Source organism: Salmo salar, chromosome 06, assembly GCF_965601325.2.
Source record: "Salmo salar chromosome 06, fSalSal1, whole genome shotgun sequence".
Classification (NCBI taxonomy): Eukaryota; Metazoa; Chordata; class Actinopteri; order Salmoniformes; family Salmonidae; genus Salmo; species Salmo salar.
In genome coordinates, this window is record NC_138296.1 from 57,377,158 (window position 1) to 57,395,314 (window position 18,157).

Genomic DNA, 18,157 nt, shown 5'->3' on the forward strand with positions numbered 1-18,157 from the left:
GGAATTGGATCACGCATTCATATTCAGGTCTTAGTTATTCCATTGACTGGATCTAATACATATTAGCATTTTACATAGGTTTATAAGTGTAATATTTTTTTATGACATATTGTGAAAAACTCTCTTGGCTGCTGACTCTGTCACTTTCAGACATGCACAGAGCAGACTGAAATGGGAAGGGTAGCTCTTGACTTGAACCACAGGGGTTCTCTGTAAAGAGAGTAATCCAAAAGGCACAGACACACCCCTTGACTTTCAATTGGCACCCTTGACCTGTATGTATTCTCTCATGATTGGCTCTGTGGTGCACAGTCTGGCAGTCTGACTAAAGTGCCAGAGGTATGAGGAGAGACATCCTCCTCTGTATTTATGGGAAAAAATATTTCCAAACACTTTGGATCCTATTCTTGGACAGTTAGAAGACGCAAAGCATTAATGCAAAAAACTTAAAAAATGACGAATTACTGTCCATGAGTAACCTCAACCTTGTGGGTCTGTGGGTGTTTGGGCCAATAAAGTGCCAACTCAATTCTACCATTGATGAGTCTCATGACAATATGAACAGGGACATAGGGCAATAGTTAATCATCTAAACCAGTCCTTTTTTTACTGGAGTACACTAACCCCTGATTGGGGCTCTTTTCTTGACACATAGTAGCAGTTTACCAGATACGAAGTCAAGAAGATCAAAAAGTAGATTGTTGTAAGGGTGTATTACGTCCTGTGCTGGCCCCATCGTCATATCCATTCTGGATTCTGAGTGGTAAAATCATAGCTGAAAAATGCCTCTATGTATGTGTATACATTTTCCGCCAAGACAGAACTGCCAAAGGGGGTGGAGTTGCAATCTACTGCAGAGACAGCCTGCAGAGTTCTATCATGCTATCCAGGTCTGTGCCCAAACAGCTTCTATTTTTAAAAATCCACCTTTTCTGAAATAAGTCTCTCACTGTTGCCACTTGTTTACAGACCCCCCTCAGCCCCCACCTGCGCCCTGGACACCATATGTGAATTAATTGCCCCCTGTTTATCTTCAGTTTGTACTGTTTGGTGACCTAAACTGGGATATGCTTAACACCCCGGCTGTCCTACAATCTAATCTAGATGCCCTCAATCTCACCCAAATTATCATGGAACCTACCAGGTACAACCCCAAATCCATAAACTCGGGCACCCTCAGAGATATCATCCTAACCAACCTACCCTCTAAATACACCTCTACAGTCTTTGCCTGCATCTGTAATGGGTCCGCGGTCAAACAACCACCCCTCATCACAGTCAAACGCTCGCTAAAACACTTCAGCGAGCAGGCCTTTCTAATCGACCTGGCCCGGGTATCCTGGAAAGATATTGATCTCATTGCATCAGTAGAGGCTGCCTGGTTATTCTTTAAAAGTGCTTACCTCACCACCATAAATAAGCATGCCCCATTCAAAAAATGTAGAACTAGGAACAGATATAGCCCTTGGTTCACTCCAGACCTGACTGCCCTTGACCAGCACAAAAACATCCTATGGCATATTGCATTAGCATCGAAGAGCCCGTATTGTTATTTATTTTATTTTTGTATTTATTTTGCTCCTTTGCACCCCAGTATCTCTACTTGCACATTAATCTGCACATCTATCACTCCAGTGTTTATTTGCGAAATTGTAATTATTTCCCCACTACAGCCTATTTATTTGTCATGAGGTGAGTGTAGCTGGTGCATAGAAGTCAGGCGCAGGAGAGCAGAGATGAGTGGACAAAGAACTTTACTTAGGCAATCATTTGCACAGAACGCAACCGCGTCACAAAACAAATGCCCAACGAACAAGTGAGGCAGCACAAAGTACAAAAACCCAAGTACAAAGTACAGGCTGCCACAAAGCACGGGTATAAAACAGAACCCGGCACAAACCAGCCGGAAGCATGCCAAGCTCAACAATAAACAATTTCACACACAGACATGGGGGGGAACAGAGGGTTAAATACACGACAAGTAATGAGGGAAATGTAAACCAGGTGTGTGGGAAAACAAGACAAAAGAAATGGAAAATGAAAGGTGGATCGGCGATGGCTAGAAGACCGGTGACGTCGACCGCCGAACGCCGCCCGAACAAGGAGAGGAACCGACTTCGGCGGAAGTCGTGAGATTATTGCCTTACCTATCCTAATCTTACTTCATTTACACACACTGTATATATACTTTTCTATTGTGTTATTGACTGTGCGTTTGTTTATTCCATGTGTAACTCTGTGTTGTTGTTTTGTCACACTGCTTTGCTTTATCTTGGCCAGGTCGCAGTTGTAAATGGGAACTTGTTGTCAACTGGCTTACCTGGTTAAATAAAGGTTAAATAAAATAAAAATATATTTTTTAAATACTATATGTGGGAATGTCTTATGACCGTCCTACATGTAGTGTTGGGTCATTGAATATTCCTCAACTGCATATATCATAAATTGCTATTGCAAATAGAAGTATTATGTTCAACAACTGACATTTTCAGATATTATTTTGACAAACACACTTTGGTGCTCACAATTCATTCTCTATTGTCATAGATTTGCTGGTCACTGTCATCTGTGATCGTTGTGATATGACTTTCTTTAAGCACATACTGATGAAACTGTCACTTAATATTTTTTTCTTAAAGTCTACAAACGCTCTACATTTATTCACTCTGTGATAGGGATGGATCCTATATGCTACTTTTATTATTGTCCTGTAAATGGTTCAGTGCCTGTAATTTAGGCTGTGTGTAGAATGGGGCATAAAGGAAATGACCTCAACTACTAAATTACTACTAGATTATAGTGATAAGGAAAACAGCATACAAATTTGTCCTGTGTATTTATTTGCCTATAACTGATCAGAATTCCATTATGTTTACATAAAAAAAGAGAGAACTTCAAAATGAGAAGATCCTGCCATGGAAAAGATGACTGGGTGGACATAAAGTGGAAAGGAGGGGAAATAACTCACACAATGCAGCAGGACACCTTCAGCTACGGGGTCTTTGTAATGCAGGTTTGATAGTTATATTTTCAATAATGAATGGTTAGCTGTTATGTGACAATTAGATCAAAAATTATATTTTACTTTTTGGTGTAGATGGCCTGTAAAACTTACAGATTTAAGTCTAATAGCATGAGATGAAAGTAGACAAACATCAGAGTGTGCAATATGAAGGCATAGTCAGTGGACATTCTGAAACTTGTTTGAGGTCACATGACCAAGGAGCTATTGAAATTTAAAATTTTTAAACATTTATGTAAAATCGTGTGAGATGAAAATGGACAAACTAAAGGGTGTGTAATGTGTAGGCCCACTGAATGGACATTCTGAACCTTGTTTGAAATCACTAGGTCACATGACCAATGAGCTATTGAAATTCTAGATTTGGAAAAATTCATGTAAAATCATGTGAGATGAAAATGGACAAACTAAAGGGTGTGTAATATAGAAGGGTAGTCTGTTGATATTCTGAACCTTGTTTGAGTCCAGTAGGTCATATGACCAATGAGCTATTGAAATTAAAAAATGTAAATAAATAATTTAAAATAGTGCGAGATGTAAATCAACAACAACAAAAAATGCATGCAATGTGTGTCTATGCCATCGGGTTAGCTAGAAACAGTTTTTAAAGTTTTAGGAGTAATGGTTAAATAGCTATTGAAATGTGAAAAATGTGATTTGTCACTATGTTGACGGTGCCTAACTGCTGTTGGTGGAGGTAAGGAAAACTACATGCAAATATCCGTAGAATATCCAACCTGAAACTGTCTTTACCTCGTTTTTTTGTGGGGGGGGAGAAATAAGCCCCATGGAGCGTATATTATATGCCTATTGTTAAAATGGAATTACAAATGAGCCACACAAAAGCACTGGAATATGAAAATAAAACATTATTCATATATATTAATAGGCCACTAAATGTCCCTATCATCATAAAGAACAACGACATTCCCCTGAAACAGCCCGAGATTTTAGCTTATGTATAGGCTACCTGAAGCCCATTTGACCATATTAACATATTTGACAATGCTACATGAGCAAGGCAGGGTTCTGTGTGTGGTGACAGTCAGGCTTACTAGGAGAATCAATATCCATTCATCCTAGTGCGGATAAATTGAATGTAGCCACTGGTACCATTAAATTCTCTCTTACTGGTGTCATTAATGAGATCTGTCAAGGAACGCACCACTTGATCTGAGAGGTTTCGCAGCGGTGACGGTAAATGCAATTGCGTTACTCCCATTTCCAATAGGATGAATTAACTTTAAATAGTATCCAATCAGAGGAGAGCTCATCGGGCATATAAAAACCTAGCGAAGCTGATTAATTCTGGACACCATTATTAGCTTTGGTGTGTCGCGAGAAAGGATTTTTTGTGTATTTCCCAAAGAAAAACGTCCTACGGTAGGTTTTTTTTTTTTTTTAATGTTGTATAAATGCATAAGTATGTCATCATACTTGCAGAACTTAGGTGTCTAATGTGCTTTGTATTTAATACATGTATTGATTAAATAGGCTATATGATAACAATGGCAAAACGTTTGGACTATAGCCTGAACAAAGACAGGAATTTTAGACAGCATCTCGGGAAAGCGCATCTAACCCTAGAGAAATGAGGAGACGTCAGTGATTTGGTTTCACTCAAAACGATTAAATCGAATTGACATGTAGAATATTTCATCCTGGTTAAAATCGTCTCAACTAGTGTAGAGGGGTGTATTTTCCGTTTGGCATAGCAGTTTTACAAGGAAGAGACCGCAAGGTCGTGGTCTATCTGCAAGGTCTTATCTGGTGCTGGACATTACGCAATCGGTTGCTTCAAACTAATGTGGCCTCGCACTGTAACCTACATATTTGGATTAACGTGGATGAATATGCATTCCCTTTATGTTGGACATTTTTTTAATATATTTTAGAGAAAATAAATTGCTATATTTGGGCACCGATTGTATGTTGCGTGTACCCTCTCAGATTATGAGGAATTGGCACGCAAATGGCAGGTATTTGTTTGCTAACATTTGCTGACATCTCATCGTTTCATCCTTGCGCACAGGTGAACGCAATCATGCCTTTCGGTAACACCCACAACAAACTGAAGATGAACTACTCGGCGGAGCAGGAGTACCCCGACCTCAGCCAACATAACAACCACATGGCCAAGGTGCTCACTCCAGAGATGTACGCCAACCTGCGGGACAAAGAGACTCCAAGTGGATTTACCGTGGATGATGTCATTCAAACTGGAGTTGATAACCCAGGTAAACAGCCCGAGCTTGCCTACGTTGGTCCTAAGCCGTCCGTAATGCCGCGTCGAGAGGACGGAGGGTTTTAGTTATAGCCTACCCACTCATCCGGTGCTTGGATTTTGCCATGTACCGAGTGAAAAAACTCCGCTGTTGAAACGGTGACCTTGTTACCAAGTGCCTGTGATGTGGCCACTAATGCAATGTTCAGTATAATAATAGGAATTCATTATTTATGGCCCTGTCGAGCGCATTGTTCCAGTTAACTATCAATGCATTAGGACTGACATGGGATCCATGGCCATACACATATTTGTCACAGCAGCATCACCAACGATCTTTGTTGAGCAAGGTCATGTCCACTATTTGCAGGTGACATTACAGGCTAAATTGAGGCCTTACATTTTATTATGTTGTTGGGTCACATATCTATTTAACAGCGGAATTACTGACTTTGAATTCTAATGTAGGCCTTTAATTTGATAATGTCTATTGTTAGGCCCTACTACAACATCCAGTTTAAGTGGCAACCAGCTGAAGATGTGTACCGGTATGCAAACTAGACCTGGGTTTAAATACTATTTCAAATACTTTCACATTTTGAGCAGTAGTTTATAGATGTTTTTATTTGAAAATACAAGTAGTAGAATATTGGAATGTATTTGGAAATGCATGCATTTAAAAAAAACTAATTTAAATACTCCCATGCATTTTAACTTGGGTCCTACATTGGGAGTATTTTAAATAAATGTATTTGAAAATATTGTAATACACAGAAAATAAGTACTTAAATGACAAAAAATTCTAAACAAATAATTTTAAACTCAGGTCTGCTGCAAACCTTAGTCACCTCAACTTAACATTGTTCTTAACCAGAACATGTACAGCATTATGAATGTCAACCCAAATTTGTATTAATGCCCAATGGCTTCAGTGTAGATGGTGTTATTCTGACAGCAGTTTGCATCTGGAGGGTGGCTACAGCTATTATTGGAACTAAGACCAATGTGACTGCGGCACAGTTGACCAATTTTGTATAAAATTCCAAAACCAATTACTGTCAACCAATGGACTGCATTTTGTCAGTGACAATCTTCACTTGGATGGCGTCAACTGTTGGCACCATTGGCTGGCATTTTATTCCTTCACCCTGTCCCTGTTTTATTCAAGGCCACCCCTTCATCATGACAGTGGGCTGCGTGGCCGGAGACGAGGAGACGTATGAGGTGTTCAAGGAGCTGCTGGACCCCATCATCGAAGACCGCCACGGGGGATACAAGCCCTCAGACAAACACAAGACCGATCTGAACCCAGATAACCTTGTGGTAAAGGCACACAATGTCCACACACTCTGAATTGCCTCACACCTTGATTCACCACATACACACTCCCAAGGTTGTCCTACGTGAGTCGTCAATTATTTGGGAAATTAATTTGAAAATGAATTTGTCATTGAAAATCCATATTGGGCATAATGGCCACACAACCATTGTTTTCAAACCTCCAGGTAGCCCAACCCTGGTTTACAGTTGATATCAAATGTCCATACATGTTAGCTTTCATGCTAATTGCTAACACGACGGTTATTGTTTTGGCAGGGTGGGGATGACCTGGACCCCAACTTCGTCCTGAGCTCCAGAGTGCGAACTGGCAGGAGTGTCCGTGGGTTCTGCCTCCCCCCACACTGCAGCCGTGGGGAGCGACGTGCCATTGAGAACATGGCAATCGAAAGTGCGTAATCGAGCCCTGTCTTCAATGTCTTGAGTCCTGCTGCATGCCCTTTGTGACACTGCCCCCTGACAGCACTGAGTGGAACTGTCTTAATTATACTATTGAAATGATGCCACACTGCAATTGACTTGCTGCTCTTGACTGGCATTGGTTAAGACTTAATTATTCTAGATGCGTTTTATATAATGGGAGTTGTGTAAAAAGTACCCAATTGTCAAAGTAAAGATGCCTTCATAGAAAATTAAGTGAAAGTCGCCCAGTAAAATACTACTTGAGTAAAATGATGTAGTTTTAAATGTACTTGCTAAAATATACTAAAGTATAAGGAATTTGGAATTATTTATATTAAGCAAACCAGTCGGTACAATATATTTTTATTTAGATAGCCAGGGGCACACCAACACGCTGACATAATTTAAGCATTTGTGTTTAGTGAGTCTGCCAGATCAGAGGCAGTAGAAAGTGTAGTAAAGTAAAAGCAGTCACCCCGAAAAAATTACTTGGGTAGTACTTTAAAGTATTTTTACTAAAGCACTTTACACCACTGTGTAATGGAATCCTTAACTAAAATTGCCACTTTGAAAAAAAATATAACTGCTTGATTGTTGGTCTAATCCTTACAAATAGGACATTTTCTTTAAAGTTGGTGAAAAAGGATGACCACTCATGTAGGCCTACTTGTTTTACTGCCATTCTCATTTTTTTGCAGGTCTAGCCTCACTGGATGGGGACCTCAATGGCCAGTATTACGCCCTTAAGAACATGACAGACGATGAGCAGCAACAGCTGATTGACGACCACTTTCTGTTTGACAAGCCCGTGTCCCCCCTGCTGTTGGCGTCTGGGATGGGCCGTGACTGGCCCGACGGCAGGGGCATCTGGTGAGTTCCCCGGGCACAACAGCAGAGTTTTTCCCATGTAGACGTCAAATGGCTTCCTTTTCCTTTCATGATGGCAGATGAATAAAGGGACTTAGTCTAGTATTCTCCTGCCATTCAGCTTTTCTAGTGAATTCCTCCCCTGGTCTGTCGGTGTTCATTAAGGAAGGCGCGAAAGTGCAGTAAAGGATAAAATGGTGCTGAGAATGCTGACGCTTTACGTGTCCCCAACCAATTTTTTTTTGTTTATTTGCATTATTTTGTAACTTTTTTAAACTTATTTTGTACATGATGTTGCCGCTACCGTCTTATGACCGAAAATAACTTCTGGACATCAGCACTGGGATTACTCACCACGGACTGGCAGAATCCTCTTTTTTTTTTCTTTGACAAGTCTGAGGAGCCCGAAGCAAATTATATACTGCTTTCTCGGGAACAGGCCCAGATCCATGATTGGTGTGAAGAGGAGGTGGAGAAAAAGGAGCCAGAGGGCGTACTGACTTCTGAGAATTTGTAGGCGATCAAATAAACCCCCACTTCCTTCTATTCTGCTAGCAAATGTGCAGTCTTTGGAGAATAAAATGTATGACCAATGTGGAAGATTACCATTGGGACATTCAAAACTGTAATATCTTATGCTTCACGGAGTCGTGGCTGAACGACGACACTATCAACATGCAGCTGGCTGGTTATACGCTGTACCGGCAGGATGGAACAGCGGCTTCTGGTAAGACTAGGGGCGGTCTGTGTATTTTTGTAAACAGCTGGTGCATGGTAGCTAAATCTTGAGCTATTGCTCGCCTGAGGTAAAGTATCTCATGATAAGCTGTAGACCACACTATCTACCTAGAGTTTTCATCTGTGTTTTTCGTAGCTGTTTACATACCACCGCAGGCAGAGGCTGGCAATAAGAGTGTTGAATGAGCTGTATTCCGCCATAAGCAAACAAGAAAACGCTCACCCAGAGGTGGTGCTCCTAGTCGCTGGGGACTTTAATGTAAAGAAACTTACATCCGTTTTACCAAATTTCTATCAGCATGTTAAATGTGCAACCAGAAACTCTGGACTACCTTTACTCCATACACCGAGACGCATACAAAACTCTCCATTTGGCAAATCTGACCATAATTCTATCCTCCTGCTTATAAGCAAAAATTAAAGCAGGAAGCACCAGTGACGAGAGCAATAAATGGTCAGATGAAGCAGATGCTAAGCTACAGGACTGTTGTAGCACAGACTGGAATATGTTCTGGGATTCTTCGGATGGTCACTGGCTTCATCAATAAGTGCATCGACGACATCATCCCCACAGTGACTGTACGTACATGCCACAGATTACAGGCAACATCCGCACTGAGCTACAGGCTAGAGCTGCCGCTTTTAAGGAGCAGGACTCTAACCCTGAAGATTATAATAAATCCCGCTATGCCCTCCGAAGAACCATTACAGGCAATGCGTCAATACAGGACTAAGATTGAAACGTGCTCTACCGCTCGTCGGATGTGTCAGGGCTTGCAAACCATTAGACTACAAAGGGAAGCACAGCTGAGAGCTGCCCAGTGGCACAAGCCTACCAGACGAGCTAAACTACTTCTATGCTCGCTTCGATGCAAATGACACTAAAATATGTATGAGAGCACCAGCTGTTCCGGGAAGATTGTGTGATCACGCTTTCCTCAGCCGATCTAGACCTTTAAACAAGTCAACATTCACAAGGCCACAGGGCACGACGGATTACCAGGATGTGTACTGCGAGCATGCACTGACCAACTGGCAAGCGTCTTCAGTGACATTTTCAACCTCTCCCTGTCCGAGTCTGTAATACCAACATAATTTAAGCAGACCACCATAGTGCCTGTGCCCAAGAACACTAAGGTAACCTGCCTAAATGACTACTGACCTGTACCACTGTCTGTAGCCATGAAGTGCTTTGAAAGGCTGGTGATGGCTCACATCAACACCATTATCCCAGAAACCCTAGACCCACTCCAATTTGCATACCGCACCAACAGATCCACAGATGAGATATCGATTGCACTCCACACTGTTCTTTCCCACCTGGACAAAAGGAACACCTATTTGAGAATGCTACTCACTGACTACGGCTCAGCCTTCAACACCATAGTGCCCTCAAAGCTTCTCAATAAGCTAAGGACCCTGGGGCTAAACACCTCCCTCTGCAACTGGATCCTGGACTTCCTGAGAGGCCGCCCCCAGGTGGTAAGGGTAGGTAACAACACATCCGCCACGCTAATCCTCAAAACGGGGCCCCTCAGGGGTGCGTGCTCAGTCCCCTCCTGTACTCCCTGTTCACTCATGACTCCAACGCCGTCAAGTTTGCCCATGACACAAGTGGTAGGCCTGATCAGACAGCAACGAGACAGCCTATAGGGAGGAGGTCAGAACTGGCCGTGTTGTGCCAGGACAACCTCTCCCTCAACGTGATCAAGACAAAGGGGTGGCAGGTAGCCTAGTGGTTAGTGTTGGACTAGTAACCGGAAGGTTGCAAGATCCCTGAGCTTACAAGGTAAAAATCTGTCGTTCTACCCCTGAACAGCAGTTAACCCGTCATTGAAAATAAGAATTTGTTCTTAACTGACTTGCCTAGATAAAGGTTAAAAAAAAAAGTGGACTACAGGAAAGAGGACCGAGCACGCCCCCATTGTCATCGAGGCTGCAGTGGAGCAGTTTGAGAGCTTCAAGTTCCTTGGTGTCCACATCCGCACACCAAGAATGTCAAAGAGGGCATGACAAAACCTATTCCACCTCAGGAGACTGAGAATATTTGGCATGGGTCCTCAGTTCCTCAAAAGGTTCTACAGCTGCACCATCAAGAGCATCCTGACTGTTTGCATCGCTGCCTGATATGGCAACTTCTCAGCATCCAACAGTGTAGTGCGTACGGCTCAGTACATCACTGGGGCCAAGCTTCCTGCTATCCAGGACCTCTACCAGGCGCTGTCAGAGGAAGGCCCTAAAAGTTGTCAAAGACTCCAGCCACCCTAGTCATAGACTGTTCTCTCTGCTACTGCACGGCAAGCGGTACCGGAGTGCCAAGTCTAGGTCCAAGAGGTTTCTAAACAGCTTCTACCCCCAAGGTCATAAGACTCCTGAACATCTAATCAAATGGCTACCCAGACTATTTGCATTCCCCCCTTATTTACACCGCTGGTTCTGTCATTTTAAAAACTACCTACATGTACATATTACCTCAGCTAACCGGTGCCCCTGCGCATTGACTCTACAGATACACCCCCCCCCCCCCCGTATATAGTCTCGCTATCGTTATTTTACTGCTGCTCTTTAATTACTCGTAATTTTTTCTGATTCTTATCTGTAATTTTTAAATGCATTGTTGGTTATGGGCTCGTAAGTCAGCATTTCACTGCAAGGTCTACCTACACCTGTTGTATTCGGTGCATGTGACTAATAAAATTAGATGTGCCAATAAAATGGACGCGACTTGACCGCTTCAATGGTCAAAATTCACTGGAGGCCCCTTCTACGATTCTTCAATCCACATTACCTACTCCAAAATGGGGCTCTCCAACCCTGTTCCTGGAGAGCTACCCTTCTGCATATTTTTGGTCAAATGCCAATTGAGTAATCTAATTATTAGAACCAGGTGTGCTAGATTAGGGTTAGTGTGAAAACCTACAGGATGTTAGCTCTCCAGGAACAGGGTTGGTGTGCCCTGCTCTAAAATAGTGATATGCAGGTATGTGCTCTGATGTTGTGGGTCAATTAAAGGAGGCTCTGGATCGAAGTTCTTCTAGGTACAGATCTAGGACAAGCTACCCTCCCCGAATCCTAACCGTTAGTGGTGGATTTATTTCTTCATCTACCCAAGATCAGTGTCTATGAATAACTTCACCCTACACTGGAGTACCAGCTGGAGGGTGCCTTCAGTGAGAATAAACATGAGCGTTATGTATAATGGCATCTCATTCCAACCAATGTTGAACTAATATGTAGATTTTTGTTGACAGGCACAATGATGGCAAGACCTTCCTGGTCTGGGTGAATGAGGAGGACCATCTGCGAGTCATCTCTATGCAGAAGGGCGGCAACATGAAGGAGGTGTTCCACCGCTTCTGCACAGGCCTCACAAAGGTGTGTGTGATGTGCACTCAGGATTCAAGGATGTCAAATGTGTGAAATCCAAGGCACAATTCTACAACGTAATGTTAAAAAAAAATGTGCAAAGCAAACTATGGCGTTGGGGTTAATTGCATTTGAATGCAGTCAATTTGGGAGTCTACTTAAAATTCTATGCAAAATGGCACTTCAAAAACAGTTGCAAAACAGTCCCCCAACACTGCAGTTGCTTTCTCAACACAAACTTATAACCTTTGGCCCCTTACCTCACTGTTTCCTCTGACCACTTCAGATTGAGACCCTGTTCAAGGACAAGGGCCATGAGTTCATGTGGAACGAGCACCTGGGCTATGTGCTCACCTGCCCCTCCAACCTGGGCACAGGGCTGCGCGCCGGCGTGCACGTCAAGCTGCCCAACATGAGCAAGCACGAGAAATTCAGCGATGTCCTCAAGAGGTTGAGGCTGCAGAAGCGTGGCACAGGTATGTACATTTTCAATACACCAACTCTATTAGGAAATGTAGATGGGAAATTCTGTCTAGCAGTTATTGGATTAAGCGAACATCGAGCAGATCTGGTATATTGCCCTAGAATAGTCTCTCTACGTTTGCTTTATTAACCAATGTTTGTTACTGTAGGCTGGTAAAACATTGTGCATTGAAGATGCCAATGTTTAATTGAATTGGAATCCATGTACTTAAATTAACAAAGTTATGCTAATCCAACATGCCTCTAAACCTTTGGCTGTAACTGTGGTTACAATTCTCCTAAATGTAGATAACATTTTTCTACTAGGTCTTAACTGTCCACTGACTAGGGCCAGGATGGCCAACTCTCCTCCTGGGGAGCTACACTGCTGTGGGATTTTGATTCAGCCCTACTCCTGTTTTGGCTAAGTAGCTGCTCCTCAGGGGCCTCATAACTGTGCACCACTTTTGAAAAGACTGCACATGTACAAAAATATTGAGTTTTATAAATCACCCTTGTCCTGAAACTGCAAGTGTGAACAAGCATTAAAACACTGCCTGAAATGCCCATCTTTCCCTTTTTTTATAGTGACAACACAGCCCTTACTTGCTGGATGTATTGTAATTAGGCCAAGGCAGTTTCTAAAGGCAATGGCCAACTACATCATATGTCTCTCTCTGGAGGTGTTGGAATTAGGCCAAGGCAGTTTCTGAAGGCAATGGCCAACTACATCTCTCTGGAGGTGTTGGCAGAATGTTTTAAACTTTTAGTTACGTTTGCTCTGACAGTTTCTGAAAAACGATTTGCAAATTGTTGTGGACCTGTAAGCATGTTTTGTTTAGTTTTTCCCGACCTTAAATATGCTGCACTGCCTGCAAATTCTGAAACATTGACAATGTTGAATTTAAAACTACAGTAGGCCTACTTAGTAATAGCCTACACACTTCAAAGCAAAAAGTAAACTCTGTTCATTTACATTCTACTGTATATTATAAATCACACTCCCTTTTCTGATGCATAGAGAAAAACACTTCAAATAATAGCTTATCTAATTGGCCCAATTTAAATGAGGGATGCCCATGGTAATTTGTTGCAGGCTAAAGCTTATTCTGCGACGGTTATGACAATGTTATGTTTATTAATGAAATATTGTTTACGTGAAACATTTGCAATTACAGTAGGCTAAGCTGTACAGTACCCTAAAATGTAAGTTGAAAAGGTGAACCTTCTGTTCTACCCTTAAACTGCACTCGATTGGATTGCATGGAGATAAATCCTTAAGACAGTGTTTCAAATATTTACTACTGTAAAGTGGGTCCAATTTAATATAGGCATTTCAGGCTACTTCGTGAGTATGAAACAAAGGTACACTTATTATGGAATGAAATCGGAAATGGATGCCTATGTCCAACTTTTAGAATGCAGAGATGCAATAATTTGCCATTAGTGAAGAGCAATTTTTCACATCTTGTTAAGGCTACCTGTTTATTATTTATCAGTAAGCATGTCATATCCCCCATTTGCACAAAATGGTAGGCTACTTGCAATGCAATACTTCAACCACTGGAAACTGTGCATACACATGGTCTAAAGCTGGATCATCAACTAGATTCAGCCATGGGCAAAACCTTCGTGGGTTTTGGTTGGGGGGGCCAGAACATAATTACACATTTGTAGACTGCAAGCCCAAACCAGAATATTTGACTAACAATCATTTCAAACCTTGCTTACGTTTTGGACACGGTCACGTCTCTGTGTGAGAGTACTTGAACAGATTAACAAAATGTAAAGCTCTTGGTGCTGATTTCTTTGGTTTTTAGTCTTATGTCCAACAATGCAAGTGTCTTCTCAGAACTTGGGGGTGCCAAATAAAACCACCCATGGGCTGCCAGTTGGGTAACCATGGTCTAAGGTCTGCAGGAAGCTAAGCATATTCTCACGTCAAATTCCATTTTATTAATGCTAACTTTTGAGTGAACTGGAGCATGCATATTTGTGTATTTTGTGGAGGCCCCAGGACTTAGATTACAGCAGCTGAAAGGTGTTAAATTAGGGCTGCCTGGAACTAAAATCTGCATACACACTGGCTCTCCAGGGGCAGGATTGGCCTATCACCCCTAGTTGCAGAGAAGCCAACCGTATCAGCACCATTTGGCTCAGCTTTTCTTTGGTACCCCCCAGGTGGTGTGGACACCGCAGCAGTGGGCGGTGTCTTCGACATCTCCAACGCAGACCGTCTGGGCTTCTCCGAGGTGGAGCTGGTGCAGATGGTTGTCGACGGCGTCAAGACCCTTGTCGAGATGGAAAAGCGTCTGGAGGGCGGCCAGTCCTTCAATGACCTGATGCCCGACCAGAAGTGAACACGCTCTCTCAAAACTTCTAACCTCTTATCTCTCACCTCGTCACCAATATCTCCCCCTTGTCTCCATAAACATTCTTAACTACATCAAGGAAATGCACTCTGCCTGACACTTTTAGTGGAACAAAAGTTAGATCAGTCTTCATCTGCGTGATGAAGGATTTTGTATCAAATGCAGTCTTTTTGCTAAATGTTTGCAGATGGATATTAACACCTGAAATAAAATTATCTTTGGCCCATGGAATGTGCTTGTTTGTCACTTTGTGAGCAAGTGATTTGTTTGGACATTGTGTCATGAATGAGTTACTTCTAATACTTTTTCTGTGCTTAATTACACTTGCCTACTGTAGCTCAATTGACCAAGGGACATTCTGATGCAATTCCTTTTATGCCTATTGTCTCCATTTATTCTGATGTTTAATTTAAGCATAATAGCATGCTATTTGTAAGGAGTGGAAACCAAATGCATGGTGTCTATAGATGCATTGTATTCTGACAGGATTCCCTTAGTGTACCACCTTATGTGCAATTGTTACCCTTCCAATGAGCTTATCATATAAACTACAACGCGAAAAGTATGGTGTACTTCACTTTTAATCATGTCAGCACAGGTAACAGCTGTTTAGTCTTGTTTTTTCATTCTTACTCTCCCCAATTCTCTTAAACTATTTATTTATTTCCCATGGGTTTCAGAGTACCCCCTAGTGGCTGGGATACAACTGTATTAAGCACCTTACAACACCACCCCTGCAAAAACTAAATGTTCCAAATATTTCACTGGCCTCAAGTACTGGTCATGCGAACAACGGAGAAAACTGGCCTAACAGCCATAACTATCTAGACATGTCCAGTCTGCCTTTGTGGGCAAAGACGCAACCCCCACTAAACATTATCACACTGATTCGTAAAGGTAAACGAAAAAATATATACGCATCAGAACATCTCTAGTTGGTATCCTGATAAGAGCTTGGCAGCCCTAAAGTGTTATAGGTTAGAATGTCTCTGGGCCTCCTCTGCCGGGCTGAACGGCGGGGCAAGCTCATGGGTGATCCCAATGAATCAGTGTCCACTTCATGAACTGATTGAATCTCTGAGCCCTCAGCTGTTTCCATATTTGCCCCTGTCCTCTCTCGGAGGACTGGCTGGCACTCCTTCACAGTGAAGTTTCTATCAGTCTGACCCTGTTCCTCATTATCTGATACTAGCTGTGTGCTACTGTCTGCTCTCTTCATCCCCTTGTGGCCTATTGATAAACTGGATAAGAATCCTCATCTGAGCTCTGACTCAGCGCTCTCCCCATTTTGCCGCTTTTGCTGTGGTGGTTTCCTTCTCCACAGACCTACTGGGTGTTTCAACAGGTTCCTCAAATGGTAGGGAATTACATGACATGAGCATATTGCGATGCAGAACCCGGGCCCTGACTGTACCCCTCTCGGGTGTGACCTCAGACAGGGCTGTCATCACTTTTCCTGGTTACCACATGTATTTGGTCCTCCCAGTGTGATCTTAGCTTTCCCGGCCCCCCACGTTCTGACATGTTCCTCACCAGTACACGATCCCCTGAGACCAGAACCGAACTCATTTTTTCCCGATCGTAGTAGGCTTTTCCCTTTGCTGTTGATTTCTCCATGTTTCTACTGGCGACATCATAGGCTTCCGCCATCTGTGGCTGCCACTTCTTAGCATAATTCTGGTATGATTTCTCCTGTTCCTTTATCTGTAACTCAAAGACAAGGTCAACAGGTAGCAGTGGAGCCCTTCCAAATAGCAGGAAATACGGTCAGAACCCAGTAGCATCACTGGTGGTACAATTATATGCATGAATGACCTTGTTCAGATAATCACCCCAGTTGGCCTTTTTCTCTTCATCTAGTGTGTGCAACATTGACAAGTGTATGGTTAAATCTCTTCACCGGATTCCCCTGTGGATGATATGGAGAGGTTCTGGAATGGGCTATTCCTGTACAGTTCTGCAAGTCTCTAAATAACTGATTTTCAAACTCTCTTCCCTGATCATGATGGATTTGACACAAAAAAATCATCAAAGCTTTTATGCTGCAGTTTTCCCTGACTTATTTCTGGTGGGGTAGGCTTGTGCAAATTTTGTAAAGTTATCTAAAATGTACTCGTAGCCCTCTCTGCTTTTCTCCAAATGCACATAGTCAATTGAAATCATCTGGAAAGGAGCTGTAGCTCGTACATGTTGCATTGGGGCCCTAGTTATTACACTGGGTTTCTTTTGTTTGATACACTTACACACTTTGGTAATAAAGTGTTCAATGTCGTGTTGCATGCGCGGCCAATAAAAGCGTTCTCGTGCTAAGTTCAACACTTTCTGTTCCTAGATGAGCCATTTCAGTGTGTAAGTACTTGTAAATCAGTGTTCTATACTGACTTGGTACCACAACTTGTGTCCTTTTTGCTGTTTTCCTTTGTAATAATCCATCTGGTGAGACATGGAGCCTGTTCCACTCTTGCAGTAACTGTTTGACTTTGTATGACTTGTTGACATTATGTTGGTTTAGGCTTAGTCCTTTGACTTTTCAGTTCCAAGATTCTCGATACAGCTGCATCCTTTAACTGAGCCTGCATGATATCGTGTGGAGACAGTTGGTCTGTAACTGTTCCCCCCCACCATGACAGCTCATCTTGCACTGATGGCCTTAGTATGACTGTGGATATCCACGTTACACAGTCATTCTGTTGTGTCTGAACATTATTGAGTGTTGCTTTTACCATTTCAAGTGAGTGTTTCTCTGTGCATTCTTCCATGTAATGTTCAGCATGCAAAGGAGAGCATGACAAAGTCTGCGTGAGTGTTTACCTTTCCAGGACGATACTTCAGTCTTGCTGTAGTTAGTACATATGTCAAGGGGTTATTATCACTGTACACTGTCACAGAGGGAGCATAAAATAGGTAATCTCGGAACCGCTCAGTCACTGCCCATTTGAGGGCCAAGAATTCCAGTTTCCCAGAGTGAAGGGGATAGTTTCTCTCTGCTTGAGTCAGGGTGCGGGAGCCATATCCAATGACTCTCAGACACTTTGTCGTTGGTATAACACACCTCCCAATCCCTCTTCGGAGGCATCAACATGCAGGATAAAAGGGTCCTTGAAATCTGGGTAAGCAAGCACAGGTGGATTAGTCAACACACTCACCAAGTGTTCTAATGCTCTCTGGTGAGCATCCTCCCATATAACCTTCTGGTGGGGCAGAGCCTGTCCCAACTGCGTAGCTACCTTGGTCCTTCACTTCCCGGATGCTGGCGTCTCTGACTTCACTGCTAGTAAGTCATAGAGACATTTAGCATGTTGTGAAAAGTTCTGTACATAACCCCTATAGTACCCTAGAAACCCCAGTAGTTTCCTCAGCTCTCTC

General features: G+C 42.6%; 2 protein-coding genes across 4 annotated transcripts in view; one reads left to right on the forward strand and one right to left on the reverse strand.

The window, feature by feature from the left end:
* The window catches only part of LOC106607643 (MAP/microtubule affinity-regulating kinase 3), a 217,383-nt gene that overhangs the window by 77,083 nt on the left and 122,143 nt on the right, over nucleotides 1-18,157 (reverse strand). The window lies entirely within an intron of this gene.
* LOC106607642 (creatine kinase B-type) lies at nucleotides 1,909-15,022 on the forward strand. Of its 3 annotated transcripts, none has more exons than XM_045720719.2 (9): nucleotides 1,909-2,129; nucleotides 2,887-3,013; nucleotides 5,055-5,259; nucleotides 6,415-6,569; nucleotides 6,843-6,975; nucleotides 7,685-7,856; nucleotides 11,843-11,966; nucleotides 12,244-12,433; nucleotides 14,601-15,022. In XM_045720719.2, the coding sequence occupies exons 1-9, from the start codon at nucleotides 1,912-1,914 to the stop codon at nucleotides 14,777-14,779; spliced, it is 1,503 nt and encodes a 500-aa protein (XP_045576675.2). In that variant the 5' UTR covers nucleotides 1,909-1,911; the 3' UTR covers nucleotides 14,780-15,022. The 3 variants fall into 3 exon arrangements, with proteins under 3 accessions (XP_045576675.2, XP_082832897.1, XP_014060263.1); XM_082976771.1 differs by having other exon boundaries at nucleotides 1,936-2,126; XM_014204788.3 differs by lacking the exons at nucleotides 1,909-2,129; nucleotides 2,887-3,013 and adding an exon at nucleotides 4,139-4,405.

What these genes read in the sequence shown, in the direction of transcription:
- LOC106607642 (XM_045720719.2), top strand. Translation starts at nt 1,912, where the DNA reads ATGCCAAGCTCAACAATAAACAATTTCACACACAGACATGGGGGGGAA. An exon ending in AACCGACTTCGGCGGAAGTC is followed by an intron (nt 2,130 to 2,886) that starts GTGAGATTATTG and finishes ACATAAAAAAAG; the next exon opens with AGAGAACTTCAAAATGAGAA. An exon ending in AACTGGAGTTGATAACCCAG is followed by an intron (nt 5,260 to 6,414) that starts GTAAACAGCCCG and finishes GTTTTATTCAAG; the next exon opens with GCCACCCCTTCATCATGACA.